The sequence below is a fragment of the Corvus kubaryi genome, unplaced genomic scaffold (genome assembly GCF_017639235.1).
Source record: "Corvus kubaryi isolate FWS band 111438036 unplaced genomic scaffold, C.kubaryi_AGA036_p1.0 37385, whole genome shotgun sequence".
Taxonomy (NCBI): domain Eukaryota; kingdom Metazoa; phylum Chordata; class Aves; order Passeriformes; family Corvidae; genus Corvus; species Corvus kubaryi.
This window is the reverse complement of record NW_024581127.1, coordinates 15,374,596-15,392,185: the sequence shown is the minus strand read 5'-3', so window position 1 is coordinate 15,392,185 and position 17,590 is coordinate 15,374,596. Positions and strand designations below refer to the sequence as shown.

Genomic DNA, 17,590 nt, shown 5'->3' with positions numbered 1-17,590 from the left:
TTCCACACTTCCAGACATCCATACTTTTGACACATCCAATATTGGGTGCCAGAATTGGGTGCTTTGAAGTCCTTCAAAATTTTCTCTTTCGAGATCCAGATCTGTTTCAGACCTAGCCTTCTGTAGCCTTTTATTTCTTTTCAGTGGAATTTAATTCAAATCACAGTTATTTTATGCAGCTCACAGGAGTCTAAAGAACATTTAGCAAAGTTAAAATGCAAATAAAGTTTAGATAAGAGTAATGAAAACAAAGACAACTCAAAAAGAATACAATTATCACTGAACTTAAAAAACCGCATACTCTGACTACAATTTAAACAACAGCTTTAGAAATCTATTGCTGGAAGTTAATATAGACAAAATTTAGTATTACAGTAAACTTTAATATTTCAATCTCTTAAAACACAAATAAGAGTGTGCATTTACACACAGTTTTACAGAACAAAGTGACCAGAAAGATTACTTCATGAAGTCACTGTCTTCAGCAGAGATCATCGGGCATCAAAAACTACCACTGGAATAATGCAGTTAAAGAAAAAAATACATTGTGGTTGAAAAAAAGATGGGGGAGAGGAAAAGAGAGAGACTGTCTAAATCTGAAGTCACAACTATCTACATAAAGTATTTCAAAAGCCATCTTTAATAAGAGACTGAATAATATCAACAATTCACAGTACGTCACCCAGCAGATTATCATAACTTAATATATCATGCATAGAAAATGGAAAAAAAAAAGAGAAAGTGCCAGGAAAGAAATCAAGGTGCCAAATCACACTGCAGAGATTGTGCTACAGTAGTTTGCTCTACTGTATTGATTTTTGACTCTGAAGAATTGTTATGTAATTATTTGAATCTTCCATTCTGTTTCCCCTTGTCTCCATCCACAGCTTCCCAAATGCATTCAAGTGCACTTGTAAAAGGATACATCTTTTTGTCCTTTTCTTGTACATTATTCTGTAGCCGCATTCTCTGCATCTGATAGGATCTCTTGCCTTTATTTCATTTTCCGTATGACATTCTGATGTTATGGAGGAAGACAAACGAAGTGGGCAAAAAAAACCAGCATTGTTAATGCACAGATAACTTTGAAAAGTTGTGACAGTCAAATTTCTATTTGTGGCAAACACACAGAGCAAGTGTAGTGAATCTGTATCAAGAGCTGAATGATAACAAGATACCATGAAAAGAAGAAAAAGAGAAAATAAAAAGCAAGCTTCACTTACATTAAGATAAAAGAGAATCTTGCTAAAAATCACCCAAATATTACTGCACATAACACATTCCACACTTGATACTGGACTGTTTACTAATGAAAATTTCAGCTCAGCCCTCCAAAGCCCAGAGTCTGTTTTCTTAAAATACAAAATATTTCAGGGATTCCTGAAAATCACCTATTTTTAAGTTGTTGATTTATCTATAGGTAATAGGTAGAATTTGACTGCAGTATGTCAGTGAAAGCTGAGTGCCCTTACAGCACTGTCAATAAAACATGCAGAGATGGAGGAGCTCTACACAGCAATAAAAGCTGTAGGGAATTACTTCCACCACTGCATATGTACCCCATATATGTGTTATCATCAATGCATAAAGCTTTAAAGATCATCAGGATACACACTGCAGGATACTATTTGTACCTATGTACCCTTCAGTATAATAACTAAGCATCATTCATTATTAAAACACCAAATCTCCAGTAACAAATAATAAAAAAATCACTAATGTCTTTTCTTTACCTCCACAAATGTAAATCATTGGCTGCTGCTTTGGAGGCTGAACGTCCTTCTGTGAATCCATGTTCTCAACAAAAAACACACAACATGCACATTAGCTTGGGTTTGGGGTCTTTTGGTTTGTTTTTTTTTTTTCCCCCACGGTATACACCATCATTTTAATATCTCAATCTAAAGCTAACAGAAGATGAAATCACTTCCTTAAAAGTAAATACAAACAAATTCCATCTACATTTGATACACAGGACATGGTTAATTCACCTTGAAAGAGACTTCAGAAAGTGATCTAGTTCAACTTCTTAAAAGCAAAGTAACATCAGGTTTCATAGAGCTTTACCAATCTGGTATAGAAAACCTCCAAAGATGAAGACAGCATGATACTTTCTATTAAACAGTATTTTAAACATTAAAGCCCAATGAGTAACATTTTCTTTCCTCCTTCCTGCCAATGTTAAGAATTTCCTTGCTGGAAGTGTAAAATTCAGTAATTTCTTTAATATCACTCATGTAACAATGGTGCTAACAAAGAAGATGAGCCTTGTCATCTTTCCTCTCCCTCTAACACACTAGCTAACCCAATGTACTTTTCATTGTTCTAAGTTACAGAAATCCTGGGAACAGACTGTGGGTAGAAGAGTAATAGGAATTAAAAAGTAAAACAAAACCCCAAACAATGAGGGGCCAGAGAGATGAAATTCCAGCCTTCGAATTCTACCAAATCAAGAGTGATAATTCAAGGCTACTCTTCAAACATCTCTTAATGCCCTATAACAGTTTTGATTGTTCAGACTTATTTGAAGACAAGTGTTTCTTCATAGCATCAGACTGAATAGTTACATATATTCCACAAACACTCTACCAAGCTTTAAGTAATCCTGTCCTAACATGTAAATGTACTTGCAGCCATGAATTTTAAGGTGATTACTGTACACAGATAAACACTTTTTTTTCCACCCAATGCAAGTCTAGAAAAGAACATTAATATTTCCTTGTAGGTTTTTTGAGGCTGCTGTTTTCTGTATTCCCGTTCTGTCTGACACAGAAGACAAGAATTCCTAACCCTTATGCCAGTAAATAGCCTTCTTGATGCTTCCTTATGAGAATGGCTCTCAGATGCTTTTGCTTAATATGACAGCAAAGATTATTTCCCTGATCTTCAAAGTTTGTTTCAGCATAAATTCAGCTGGGAAAATTACGATACTGAAAACAGGACAGGGACAGCTCATACTTTAAGAGTCTGATCAACACTTATAAACACATCTTGTTAAAACTCCCACATTATCACTCCATTTAAGAGAACTGGAAAGAATCCATTAAACTCTACAGCTTTCAATTATGCTACACCATAACCATACTGGCACCTTAACTTGCATGCGCTACAGTTTTTTTGTGTCAGCACATTACAGTAAGATATGAGCAGTCACCCACTGGCACTGGAAAACAGCAGACTCTTCTAAAACACAGAGCTAAACTAAGGTGGATCACAGCTGTAGCTACATAACTTGGGTTAGTGCTGCTTGTGCTGCAAAATTATACTGCTGTTAAGGGCAGCAGTGAACTACAGTTATGTGTTTTGCAGGGAGGTGGTATAATTTAGCTGGCCTTCACATACCCTGCAACCCTAAGTGCCACCAAGCTGACAGAGCCAACAGGCACAGCGATGCGCCAATGTGTGCGGGTCATCCGGTCCAACCTCTGCTTAAGCGGGATCATTCTAGAACACATGACACAAGAGTGCACCCAGATGGTTCTTGAGTATCTCCAGTGAGGGGGAGTCCGCAACCTCTCTGAACAATCTGTTCCTGTACACAGTCACCCACACGGTAAAGAAGGTCTTCCTCCTACTCAGGTGGAAGTTCCTGTGCCTCAGTTTCTGCCTGCTGCCTATTGTCCTAGTGCTTGGCACCACCAAGAGGAGCCTGACTTCATCTCCTTGGCACCCTCCACTTCAGATATTTTACAAATTAATGAGGTCCCCTCTCAGAGCATCTCTTATGCACCCGTAAGAGAGGCCAACCCGCTCCTTCACGTCCCGCAGAGCCCACGAAGAAAGGCAGACAGCCCTTCTCACAGCCCACGGGTCCCAGGCTCCCCATCCCGCCCCAATTCCGACCTCCCCCACCGTCCCGCGGGTCTGGCACGCAGGAGCGAAGCCCACGAGGCTGGTTCCGGCCTTTCCCTACCCACCACAGCCACGCCACCACGGCCCAGCAGCGAAGGGAACACACAAACACCCGGAGCAGCCCCGCGCCGCTCGCCTGCTGCCGCAGCTCCGCCGGCCTCGCCGCCTCGCCGGCGCCCGATGATGACGAGCGCCCGGCGCCGGCGGAGGCGGACCGTGCGTCACCCCGCCATCAGGTCCGGCCTCCGCAGCATGAATAGTAATTAGGTGGAGAAAGTAATAAATATTCAACTATGGGTGTTAACCACCTGGGGGAAAAAAAAAAAAAAAAAAAAAAGGCACACAGCCTGTTTTAAGGTACAAGCTTCCATATGAATAGCAGTGTCAGTTTCCAATGAAGAAAGTAGGCAGCTGCACGGTTAGGTAAAATCAGCCCCAAGGTAGCCGGTGTTTTCATTCTTTTATTTGGCTGTACCCAACATACTCGGGATGCAGAATGCCCCGCGCCAGGTCTGGTCATATGGCTCCGGAGTTTTAAACCACCGAGGTGTTTTACGTCAAGGTCCTCTCTGTTTTCAGAGCAAGTTTACCTAAAATTCGTGGATAAACCCGGCATCTTGGTATTTTGATGTCGTGGTCGGTATCATATGTACCCACATGAAGCCAAACATACATATTACACATTTTAAGTGCAAGGTCCTATCATGAAAGAAATTCGTATGTTGGCATTTCCCGATGTGCTGAACTAAAATAGTGCAGGCAAGGTTTGAAATGACACCGGTTGCTTTATCACTGGCTCCGCGCCGCTGGCGGTAGGAATTTTGAATCTTCGATTGGCATTTTGTGGAATCAGGTATTTTTGTTTTTTTTTCCCCCCCCCCCCCCCAAATGTTTAACGAATACTATGTTTTGCGAATATTCCAATTTAAACTACTAGATCATTCAAAGGTTCTCTAGTGTAAGGAAAGGTCTCCTTCTGTTCCTGAATACTGAATAAAAATTGTTTCCTAAGCACTCAAATTAATACGGATGAGGTTTTATCAGTTGTAATTCATTGATGTTCTCCTACCAGCAAACCACCTTCATATATGACTTGTAGCTTACCTAAAACTAACTCGGGTAATAATAAATAGTTTTAGTTTTCCTAATTTTGTGTTTGAATTAAACGTAATGAAATCACAGTAATAACTTTAGACTTGCTTCTTCACACTGCTGTGTAAGAATAAAGCTAAGCATAACTTTTGGAGTGTCAGAATAAAGCACGGGCAAGAAAAAGAGTTTGTAAAAGGCAGAGGTATTAGGTTATAGGTTACTACTTGCATCCTCTTCTCCTCCACGGAGCCGCGGGTGTGGGTGCGTACCAAGAGGTTGAAACAGGAGAAAAACAGCCTGAACTCTATCTTTCCTGGTAAACGCATGCTAAGAAATTACCAACTCCTAAATAAGCAAAGAAAAAAAAAACCCTGGTATTATTTCTCTAGGCTCGCTAGTATTTAAAAAATGCGTTTGTCAAACCGATAAATTTAAGAGGACTTACTAAGAATACCTCCATGAAAAATTTAGTTAATCCTGTGAAAATAATGTCTCAATTATTAAGAAAGAAATAATGCAATTGCTTTATTATTGGCTTCCTTTAACCATTCCCTTGGAAAAATAAGATGCTTTACCAGATCTTGAAGCTTCGGTTACTTCAGCCGTTTCCGATAAAACCTGCCCCTTACGAGAGGAGTGCTTTAGTAACTCCCATTCCCACGGGCTGGTAAATTCTAGCCCTAAAGATGCTCCTTTGTATTTAGAGTAGCAGAAAGTGTTGAAACTGTGTGGGAGACTCCCACTGCTCTGTAAAGTGAAACAGGTCTTGGGGAGTTGGTAGGCAAGTGAGAGGAAAGGCTTGGGCGTCGAGATGGGGAGGGCACAGGGGCAGAGGTACTTTTGACATGGGAAGCCGTAACGGAGCGCAGTGCGACTGTTGCAGAATGTTTTACCTCTTTTTACTTGTTAGAAGTAGCGTTCTCAGGTTTTGGTTGGGGATTTTTTCTTTGTTTGCTTGGTTTTTGTTGGGGTGGGTTTTTGGGAGAGGGACTTTTTTTGTTAAATCACACTTTCTAATGTGACACTTCTGTGTATTGCATAAAATATCACATTACGACATGTTACATTTCTTGGATATTTTTAATCCAACTCGCATAAGTCCATCCAGGTTTGAGTGACGGAGACAGAGCTTGCAGCTGTTGTGTCCCCCTAGTAAGCTTCCAATTTTACTGAGAAGGTATCTTATAAATAAATATAAATATTTGAAAAACAATTTTGTTCAAAACAGACGGTACTACAGAAAGCACTTTCAGAAAAGTTCTATTACATTACAGAAAGTTTCTAGTGTTTTCGCCTTTTAAAAAGGATGGGGAAGATACCCCAAGAGTCTTTCTCTTTTTAGCCATGTTACCTTGTAGTCAAATAAACCGATATTCTTTCCCTAAAAATGACGATTTCCGCCGGCTCTGGGTCGGGAATTTTTAAGCCCGTGTTTCCTCGGGCGCCTCTCAGGCTGCCTCACGCCAGGAGGGATGCGAGAGGCTGGAGGAGCGGAGTTGCCAAAGGGGAAGGCTGAGAAGTTGTCAGACCCCACGTACAGGGATGACGTTACTTAACCCTGGAGTTTGTTTATTTAAATGTAGGTGTCGCTTTTAGAGTCGGTTTTAGGTCTCTCGTTCAGGTCTGAAATTCCCCATCTCGCCGGTGTGAAGCCAGCAGATAGGCGAGCGTGTGTAGTAGCCTCACGTTATCCTTGCCGAGCGGAGGAAACACAGGCATCCGCGTACTCGTAGTTTTGGCAGTTTTGTGTTTGTTTGGTTTGGGTCGATTTTTTGGTGGGTTTTTTTGTTTTGGTTTGTTTTTTTTAGTATACGGAAAAACTAAAACCACAGCAAAACCCAGGCGCCAGGTTCTCGATAACTACAAGTTTTTAAACAAATTTAACAGGAGTACCCCTTAGGCCGTTCACGACAGGACAGGGTGTGAAAGATGTGCTCTACTAGATAGCCATGGAGAATGGTCTTTCCTGGAATCTCTGACAAAAAGTACCGGGGGAGACTCGAGGACGATCTGTGCAGTTCTGGAGTCGAGGATCCTCCACGATTGCTTTGAAGGCAATGTACTTGACAAACGCTCTGTGACTGTTTTGGTCCTGGGCTGTCGGTTAAATAGGTGTTAATTAACTCAAATTAACTAGCACCCTTATAAACCAAGCTTAAAGGCTGTGGTGCAGATAAGGCTTATTATCCGTGAGTGCCTCAGGCACCCCTGAGCCGTCCCTTAGCGCCGGCGCCCCTGCCCCTCATTCCCCCTCCACCGGGAGCGGAGCAGGCTCTGGCAGAGGCGGGAAAACCTCTCCCTCGCTGGGTGCCTGAGGAGAAGCAGAGCAGGGGCAGGAACGACTCAGGGGCGCTTAACAGTGGGCTGGGTGCGGCGGGGGCCGCGGGGCTGAAGTATAAAACGTGAGGAGCGGGGCGAACCTCGCCAAGTGCTCCCTGGCGTCCCTGAGGAGCGGGCTGGGCACTCCCGGTATCCTCAGGCTCCCGGCCGGGGCCGAGCGCGGAGGGGGCGGGGAGGCAGCGGTTGGTGAGGGCGGGTAGTTCAAACCCGAGCGAGGGAAAGCGGCGGCGGCCGCACGCGAGGGGCCGGTGTGGGTGGGGAGAGGCGAAGCGGCTCCTCGCCAAGGGCAACGGGCCTAGGACCGAGCGGCGAGAGCTGCTGAAGTCACTCCAGCCTGCCTTCACTCCTGCTTCTCGCCCTCAGCCCTGCTCGGGGAGCCCCGCCGCCGCCTCAGCTGCACCCGCTGTAGGGCGGCCTCCAGGCTCCGCTCCTGTGCCCACCGATTTGCTAGACGAGGGGGTGAAGAGGTTGCTTTGCTCGTGTCCGGCATCCCAGGTGACTGAGAGACCCTCGGGTGCTGGTCCTCAGCTACACCTCAATTATCACCATCGCTGGGTAATTAGGCATTGCAGTTAACACATATATGTGGACTGAGAACTGCCTCTGACGGGTAGTGTTTCTCTTGAACCTCTCTCTTTCCTCTCCACATCCTTTCTCACTTCAGGTTATCACTAGGGGTAAGCAGTACTTTGAATACAGCACCTTTGCACGGGAAGATCTTGATTTGCTTCACAAATTAGGGTAAGTGACCACATCATGTGGGTAGGACTTGGCTATGTCAGATTCAGTATTATTACTTTTGAAGGTATCAATTACTTTGGGGTCAAAGAGCAGAATCTGTTTTTCTGCAGATGCCATATCTGTTTACATAGCAGAGAAAATACTTCTGTATCACCAAAACTTTGTCTTTATTTGTTTTGTTAGCAGTGAACAGTGATTTAAAAAAAGGCAAAAACCGTCTTGTTCAATACGTATGTGTTCAGTGTGGATTACTGAGGAATGTAAATTACTAGGAATAGGTGTGACTCTTCCTAGAACTTATGTCTACATTGGAGGCACCATCTACATTGCCTTCTAATAACCAACATTCTTACCTCTTTAGGGTGCTTGGTAAGACTAAACTTGTTAGAAATTATTCCTTGTCTAAATTTATCAAGCTGTCCTAAATTTAGTTTGGGTCTCTGAATATGAATTATTTTGTCCAGTAAACTCCCAGAAAGTTTGCAGCTGATTTGTAAACTAATTTGAGAACTGCAAAATTAATATTAGATACGTGAAATGCATAGAGCACATAAATCTACACTTAGTAGATATGGATTTTGTTGCTTCCTCTGTAACTGACTAGTAGTGTGACCAGCCTTTTCTTCCCGACATCTAAGACAAGGTTAAAAAAACTTTCAGAAACTAATTAAAAATCCCCAAATGAAAAAGGTGTGGTGTTATGTATCAAATTTAGTAGATGAAACTTTTCTCTTGATAAAAAAGAAATGCTTATAAAAAGCAGTTGTTATAAGAGGTTTTATTAGGCATCTCTTATGAATATAAGTAGAATCTTGCTCTATTATGAGGGATGTTCAGCACCTCTGAAAGGCTTTTCCTTCTGTATTTGTAAAATGAGACCTTGTGTTAAATTAAATCTTAATTCGTACAGGTAGTACATTTTGGGGGAAAAAAGCATATACAAGCTTGAGGTGTATTCTGGGGTTTGCTGTAAATCATAGAATGGTTCAGGTTGTAAGGCATATTAAAGATCATCTAGTTCCAAGCCCCTCCCATGGGCAGGGGCATGTTCTACTAGACCAGGTTGTTCTGAGCCACATGCAAGGTGACCTTGAACACTGCCAGTGATGGAGTTTCCACAACTTTTCTGAATAACCTGTTTCAGTGTCTCATTGCCCTCATAGTGAAGAATTTCTTCCTAACATCTAACCTAACTTACCTTCTTTCACTTTAAAGCCCTTATGCCTGGTCTTATCACTAAATGCTCCTGTAAAAAGTTCCTCTCTAGCTTTCTTGATGGCCCCCACTGGGTACTGAAAGGCTACAATTATGTTCCCTGAAGCCTTCTCCTCTCCAGGCTGAGCAACCCCCTCTGTCTCAGACTGTCTTCAGAACAGAGATGCTCCAGCCCTCTGATTATTTTCATGTTCCTCTTCTGGACTTGCTCCAACATGTCCATGCCTTTCTTATTTTGGGGGCCTCAGGGCTGAAGGCAATACTCCCAGAGGGATCTCACAAGTGTAGAGGGTAAAGAAGTAAAAATAAGTATTAAAAAGTATGAATTAATGGAGAGGTATAGAAAAGAAGTGAAATGAAGCTTAATGGATGGACATCGTTCACTTAGTGTCAATGGCAATTTTATTTATCCTGTCATATTTTCTAATATCCAAATCAATGCAGTGAGCTCACACGCTCCCCCTGCCGGACGCTGGCCTCTGTACAGCATTATGTTTGGCTTTTACTTGAGTTACCAACATTTCTTTAACTCTGCTATTCTGACCTCCCTTGTAGCTGCAAAATCTTGTTTCACCGTGATTTTTATGTTACTTGAAACACAGGTTTGCTTATTTTATACCGAAATATTTAATTTTTTTATTTTCAGTTCTCTGTTGTCCCATAGAATGCCTGAGAATGAAACTCCAAGCATGAGGTTTTCCTTTTGTTGTTTCTTCAGCATGCTCCCTGATTATTAATTTCCTAAGCCTGGAAGCCTTTGGGCTTTTATTAAGTGTGTGGTTAGTTTGACTGTGTTTAGGAGAAAGGTTAATACTTTTAAAGGCAAGTGTGGGTATGTGGGTTTGGTTTTTTTGGGGGGGTTGAGATTTTGAACAGGTGTCTCTAGCATTCAGTTTAAATCTGTCTATCAACATTTTTGGAAGTAATATTTACTGGCAACATTTGCTAACTAACTGCAGTTCTCCAAAATTCAGCATAAAAATGAAGCTTCTATTCTTCTTGTAGAGTACATGAAGATAATGCCCTCTTTTTATGACCGGTTTCTTATAGGTCTTCCTCTTCTTACAGAAAGAAAAGCTACAGTCACGTGGTCCTTTGCTTATAACATGAATAATTGTGCTGCATAGAGATTTAAAAATATAGGAAAAAGTTATTTTCTGGTTCATGATAAAGCCTTTTCAGCCTATTGCCTAAAACTATGGAATCACAGAATGTGTAAGATTGGAAGGGACCACTGGAGTCCAACTTTCCTGCTTGAGCAGGGTTCTCAGAGCACATTACTCAGTGCTGTGTTCAAGTGGCTTTTGAATATCTCCAGAGAAGAAGACCCCATGAACTCTCTGGGGAGCCTGTTTCAGTGTTTTGTCACCCTCACAGTGAAGAACTTTTTTCTCATGTTCAGATGGAACTTTGCACCAATTTCTGTCCATTGTCTCTTGTCCTATCACTTGGCACCACCGGGAAGAGCCTGGCTCCATCCTCTTGACACTCTTCTTTCAGATACTGATAGATATTGATAAGGTCCTCTCTCAGTCTCCCCTTCTCCAGGCTAAGCAGGCCCAGCTTCCTCAGCCTTTCCTCATAACTGAGGTGTTCCAGTCCCCTAATCATCTCCATAGTTCTATGGGACTCTCTCCAGTATTTCCTTGTATTTCTTGAATTGGAAAGCTCTCAACTGGACACAGCACTCCAGGGCTGAGTAGGGGGTCAGGATCACCTCCCTTGACCTGCTGGCAATGCTCTTCCTAATGAACCACAGGATACCCTTGGCCACAAGGGCACACTGCTGGCTCGTGGACACTTCATTGTCTACCAGGACCCCCAGATCCTTCTCTGCAGAGCTGCTTCCCAGCAGGTTGGCCCGCATCCTGTACTGGTGCCTGGGGTTATTCCTCCCCAGGTGCAGGATCTGCATTTGCTTTTGTTGAGTTTCAGATGGTTCTTCTTTGCCCATCTCTCCAACCGGTCTAGGCCCTTCTGAAGGGCTGCACAGGTCTCTGGGATATTGGCTGCTCCTCCCGGCTTTGTGCCATCAGTGAACTTGCTAAGGAGGCATCTGCCCCTTCATCCAAGTCACTGATGGATAAGTTGAACCGTAGTGGGCCCAGGATCAACCGCGGGGGGATACCAGTACTTACAGATCTACTAAAACATGGAGAAGTGATGCAGATGAAACCTTAAATGCTATTTGGAGTTGGTACTGCAATAGCAAAGAAGTAATCTCTATTCATTAAACACTAGCTTAAAGCTATGCCCTTGTGTTTCCTATTTGTGCTGTCACTTATTTCATTGTTTAAAACAGGGAATAAGGAAAAAAGCAGAGACAGAAAACAAATGGGAAAGTTAGGTACTTGTAGAGGTAAAGGGGAGAAGGAAAGGAAGCATGCCAGACTTCAGAGTTTGTTGTTGTCTTGCAATAATTTTCATGTACCTGTCTTTCCTGGAAGAGCTTTTCTCAGTTATATGTATGGATTTTATCTGTTTAAGTCTGTTTCATTTCATACTGATATTAGCAAGATTGTGTATGCCTTTAAGCCAAGGTGTCATTCTGCTGTTTAATGTCCTTTTCCTTTTGAACTTCTTGTGTTGCTGTCTTCTTACAGTAGAAAACAAAACATTTTTTTTATATTGCAATAATCTTAAAAAGTGCCTTCTGTATGGGTCAAAAAATGCTAATTAATGACCCAAGATCATCAAAGAATTGTTCTGCCTCACCTCAGGCAGTTTGGGTTCCCACTGCTTGTATTTAGTGGCTTAGGGCTAGATTAAGACAGGACTTTTGGGATATTAGCAATGTCTTAGTATTTGGTGTTTAAGCCTCCTTTAAAGATTCCTACTTCTGTCTGTTTTGAAAGTTCAGTTGCTATTTCTAGGCTTTATGTTCCAGAATATCAGTTTTAGAGGCCAGTAACATACCGCAGTAAAAGGTGCTGATACAAACTGTTGAGACTTGCAACCTTGATGTGAACTACTTTGGTAGTGAGGGCTACCTGGTAGAGGGCTGTGAGAACAGCCCTCTTGCTGCATTACTCGTAACATCTTTTGTACAGTTATTGTGCATAGAAAGCAGTGACCCAATGTCACTATGGTTAGGGTGGAGTAACTCTGCAGTGTACGAATGGCAAAAGTAAGCCTGGTTCCACACATCTTTTATTTAAGAATGTGCATCAGCCACTTCTAACTTTTCTAGGAAAATACACTGTAGCTCTTAAATGCTATGGACCTGGTAAGTGTGTTTATAGTCAGTCATTTTCTTTAAAATGTAAGCCTTCAGAACACTCGGTTTACCCACAGAGATGAGCAAAAGCAGAGAGCTTCTTTACAAAATAGCATTTAAATGTTAAGGCAGATAAAAGAGCACTTTTCATTTTGTAACTAGAGGTCAAATTAATTCCCTCTGGGGAGTCTAGGGATCTAAATAATAGGGAGACTTGTAGACTTGTGACTTCATGATTAATCCTCCCATTTTACTTAAGGAGAAAATGCATTTTGTCTAAACTCGCTTACTTACCAGAGCTTCTGCATTTCTACACAGTGCTAATAAAAATCTTGCCCCTACTGGAATGATGGGGAGTTTTGTTGCCAATTTCAGCACCAATGAGCCTCTAGTTGCTGTGTTGCTTATTTGAAGTGTTTTTCCACAGATGAGGACTGCCAGGTCAATTAGCTAAATGGATGTATATTTGATTTGCTTCACAGTATAATATGCATTTTAATCACTCATTCTAACCATCAACTTTTGTGTTTGCGTATAAGCACTGTTTCTACTGAGGCTAATGAAAATACTTTTGTCATGACTGCTATCTTGATAGACTTACACAAGGTTTCCTCACTAATCTGAGGGGTTTTTGGTGACTGCTTTTGTCTGTTTCAGAAACAACAGTGGTATCTTCATTTACAAAGTCAAAGTGTCAAGCAGAAGATGTCAGACAGTAAGCCAGCGAGGTTCAATATTCTTAGAAGAAATAGATTAACACATTCCAGCAGCAATTTTAAATACTCAAATTTTAAAGAAACATGTTGCACTTCAGCATTTCTGGACAGCAGAAGCAACAAGTCAGTAAAAGATCCTGATGCAGAATGTGAAGAAGCACCAAGTGTAAGAAGTGTATCATTGCTACAAGAGCATTCTGAACACATTCATCCAAATGCCTTCTTTCCCAGGTCACCATCTATTGAAAAAGAATTGAATTCTATGTCCTTATCAGAAGAAAGAGAAGCAAATAGAAGTGCAGATTTCTTTGAAACTCCTAAATCAAGTAGAAAAGGCTCCTCACTACGCAGGAGGCTGCTTCTACCCAAGACTGTTGAAGCTGGCACAACTGTAGGATCCTGTCAAAGACAACCTAATTCTTCAGGAAGCATCAGGAAAAAAATATTCTCTTGTGTTTTGAGCTCTGAAGAAAAGCTTTCACAAACTGCTGCAAATTCTCCAAAAGATAAAAGTTACAAACCTCTGACAACTAGCACTTCAGAACCTGAGGACTCTAATCCTGATTCTCCAAAACGGAGGCTTTCCTTCTCACAACAAAGGACTTCTACGTTAGATGAGTCCCAGTGTAAGGACCCCATATTGTTAGAATCAGAACATTTATCTCCAATTCCATGTAAGGGTGTCACTGTTAGTAATACTAACAAATTAAATGAAAATGTTCTTATGAGTGTTAATGATGGGATGCTTAGGACTCCTACTTACAATGTGTTACCTGAGGCCAGTGAGGGTAAATTCATGACTTGTATCACCAGTCCTGTAGAGAACTTGAACTTTGGACTATGTGACATAAACTCTCCCCCTGTTAAGGCAGCAAATTACCCAGATCTTTCTACACCTGAGGATAGTGGATATAATTCACTTCCTTTGGACAAATCAGGAGACTCATTGTCTGATTATGAGGGATCTTTCCAAGAGCTCTTCCAAAAGCGCAAAGAAGAATCCAAAACTTTAGACAGTAAAAGAAAGACAAGAAAACTTGAACGAGTCAGAAGGTTATCCACTCTTCGGGAACTAGGCTCTCAGTCAGAGACAGAAGATAATCATGGCAGTCCTACTTCAATGCATATATTAACAAAAGAAAGAAACTTTGTCAGTGAAGATCATGAGTTAGTTCTAAAAGAACACCCTAGTGGAGACCTGGTTGTAAGTCATGGTGATCTCTCAAGAACTCCAGCTCTGAAAATAGTTCATGAAATTTGCTTGCAAAGACAAAGATTGTACCAACAGCAAATCTCAGAGAATATTGATGGAACAGAAATATTTGCATTAGATCATGTTCTTCCTGGACTTATTGGCAAGAAAATGGGCCTTGAAAAATTAGATATTTTAACGGAATTAAAAGATAGAAATTTAAAACATGTTCTTGCTATAGTTTTAGATGCTTTGACAGTGGAAAGTCTATGCAGGTAAGTACTATTGCTTCACACAAAAGGGAAAAAGACGTGCTTTTGCAAATGAGTTAGAATAACTTCTGGAATACTAGGTGTTATCAATAAAATTTGTTTGTTTCTGAGAAAATTGAAAAGTTTTCTCCCTGTTAATTAAGTAGGTCCTTCTGTGTAGATCTAAAAATAAATAGGGGAATTAAAAAGCTAAAGAAACACAGACAATTAGTAAACTCAAAACTAAATCACAGTACTTGTAAATTTTAAAGTATATTAAAAATTCCTTTAAGCCTAGAAAGTAATTTATTCTCATTACAAGTTCCCAGTAATGCATAGCACTCAAAACAAGTTTTTTGTTATTTTTCTTGTGTATTTTATTTCCTCAGTTATTTCTAAGCACAAAGATGCTCAAAGAATTTTGATTCATGGGCAGTATTCTAGATTAATTCCTAATCAATAGGAACTGTTACATTTCACACAACGCTCTTGATTTATTTGTTGTTAGTTACAAAGGGAATGGGCGAATAGATGAAAGTATAAGGGCACAGATGTTTTCAGAACTCTTAACACTAATGTGACTAGAAACAATCTTGGTAAGTGGCTTACATGGAGGAAGAAACTATTTTTTAAGTCAAAGATATGCTGTGCTATTTAGGTTGCTGTTGTTCTCTAGACTCTTCTGTTATTCTTATACAGTGATACGTAAAGTACGAGATCTGTGTTTCATAGCAAAATTATGCAATAGTCTATAGCAGCAGTCTGTAAAATGACCAAGAGTATATGAAACCATGCAAAAATCTTTACCAGGTAGTCTTGCTATAATGACTTCTGCACTACCTGGGAAATTTTGAGAGTGGATAAATTTTTTATTTGTTCCAGCATTTGGAAAGTAAGCAAAAGCTGGCGTGAAATCATTGTACAAGACAGGAGTGCAAATAAGAGGAGAAAGTTGTACACAAAACAGCTGAAAGAAGCAGCTCGGGTAAGGTGGTTCTCAAAGGTGGGGTTTTTTTTAAGTGTGAAAGAAGATGAAATATCTTGTAAAGCTACAGAAGGGTGACTTGACTGAGACAGTTCCAAAATGAGTAGGTGACAGATTCTAACAGGAGAATGTAATGGCTCTTACTGCTTTTCAGTTGTCTGCAGTTGGACTACTAGTCTTTCAACCATGTAAGACTCTTACTTACCCTCCTGCCCTGTCTTGAGAATCCTGTAGGATCTCTTCCTTGACTAATTCTAGCTTTAGATTTTAAGTTCTGCTCATGCCATTGTGCCATGCTGTTCCTCATCGTCCATTGTACTCTAGTCTGCAGTGCTGTAGGGCCTGCTCTAGACTACTTCCTGATTGTTTTCAGGTCTGCTTGTGTCACAGTGTATTGGTGAACATCAGAAGGATATATAGAAGGTTTTTTAAGGGGCATCTTGAAAATCAAGCATATTAGTAGCAGTATATTTTTTTCAGGTCTTCCACATGATACATGCCCACTTGCTATTGAGATGTCCTAATTTAGAAACATGGGCACCAGTAGAGTGTGCTAAAAGACAGTTGGCTTTTTATCCTGCTCATGGGACTTGGTTTTTAATGATTTCTCTCTTGAACCCTTGCTAAAGTTAATCATTTAATAGTAAATACTTGCAGTATATATAATTTTCCTTTCTTATGTGTTGTTGCAGAGGGAAAAACCCAATCAAGTAAAATCCAGCTGCAAATCCCAAATGAAATAAAATCCTCATTTGCTCCCCCTTTTTTTTTTTTATAATTATAAATTAACAGGAATATTTATTGAAGGCTGAAGATGCTGCTACAAGACTTAATATTCTCAATAGATCTGCTCTAAGGCCTGTTCAAGCTCAAGCCAGAACTCCTATTTTACAGACACCGCCTTCATACACTGCACTTACACCTAGGAGATGCAGTTCTGTTCCCCACTCAGCTAGTAGGCAGGAAGAATACATGAAAGTAAGTATCTAAGAAATGCTTCACTTTCAGTTTTTAGAAAGTTTTCATTTACAAGACTTAATAGCTCTTCTCTCTCTCCTCTTGCTACAGGTTGCTAAAACTCTGTTCACAGATGAAGCTCTAAAACCCTGTCCAAGATGTCAATATCCTGCTAAATATCAACTGGTAAAGAAAAGGGGGCTATGTAGCAGAGAAGCATGTGCATTTGAGTTCTGTATTTTATGTCTGCATGCATTCCATGGGTCAAAAGAGTGCAATAGTTTATCTGCAAAACGGAAGAATAAAAAAGATGCTCCACCAGGAAGTGCCCAAAGCAAAAGAAATTTAAAAAGACTCTAAATTTGTAAGGCATGTAACTCCTTACACTTAGTTCCTTGTCCCCTCCCCCTAAATTCCTCATCTTGTTCCTATTCTTCCTAAAGGTATACATTTTGAAAGTATCATCCCATTTGTTCTTGCTGACTTACCAAGATAACCTCTCATGTATATATCTTAATTAACATAGTATATTTGTTTTTTAAAAAATGAACATTTAAAAATATTTTATGTCTTGTTTTACCTGTTGTGTAGTAGGTAGGAACTTACTAACATATTAATTTTTAAATAAAGTGTCTTAAATGTAGTCTTCAGTATTTAGCTTACAGTACCTCATAGATGTTTAAAAATGTGATTCGTCTTAAAGACAAATTAAAATTATTTCTAGAAAAGTCTTTGAAATCGGATTTATTTATTCACTTTAAATTACAATAACTGTTTTTAAAATGTCTCAAAGTGAGGCAGTATGTACATTTGCAAAAAATGCATCAATTTATATGAATGTTGATATGTCAAAACCAATATATTAGTTGTTTGAATTTTTTACTGGAATAATTAATCTGTTGTTCTCTTAGCCTCTGTAACAGAATTCAATAGAATAGTAATTTATAAACTAAACTGATGCTTTGTGGATATTCTGTTGTACTGAGTTTTACAAAGTTTTCATTTTGAAAATGTCAGGTAATACTGTATATA

The 17,590-nt window shown here is 40.3% G+C and overlaps 2 protein-coding genes across 4 annotated transcripts; one reads left to right on the top strand and one right to left on the bottom strand.

Annotated features, from left to right (window-relative positions):
• Positions 1-362: 362 nt before the first annotated feature.
• On the bottom strand, positions 363-4,044 carry POLR2K (RNA polymerase II, I and III subunit K). Of its 3 annotated transcripts, none has more exons than XM_042035808.1 (4): positions 3,914-4,044; positions 1,734-1,797; positions 926-1,018; positions 363-514 (listed from the first exon to the last, which is right to left on the bottom strand). In XM_042035808.1, exons 2-4 carry the CDS (start codon positions 1,792-1,794, stop codon positions 492-494), a joined length of 177 nt encoding a protein of 58 aa, XP_041891742.1. In that variant the 5' UTR covers positions 1,795-1,797; positions 3,914-4,044; the 3' UTR covers positions 363-491. The 3 variants fall into 3 exon arrangements, with proteins under 3 accessions (XP_041891742.1, XP_041891741.1, XP_041891743.1); XM_042035807.1 differs by having other exon boundaries at positions 3,918-4,043; XM_042035809.1 differs by lacking the exon at positions 3,914-4,044 and adding an exon at positions 3,343-3,444.
• A 3,862-nt stretch (positions 4,045-7,906) lies between these two features.
• FBXO43 (F-box protein 43) lies at positions 7,907-17,213 on the top strand. Its single transcript, XM_042036162.1, has 5 exons — positions 7,907-8,025; positions 13,115-14,640; positions 15,499-15,601; positions 16,394-16,579; positions 16,670-17,213. The coding sequence occupies exons 2-5, from the start codon at positions 13,163-13,165 to the stop codon at positions 16,916-16,918; spliced, it is 2,016 nt and encodes a 671-aa protein (XP_041892096.1). The 5' UTR covers positions 7,907-8,025; positions 13,115-13,162; the 3' UTR covers positions 16,919-17,213.
• Positions 17,214-17,590: the final 377 nt, after the last annotated feature.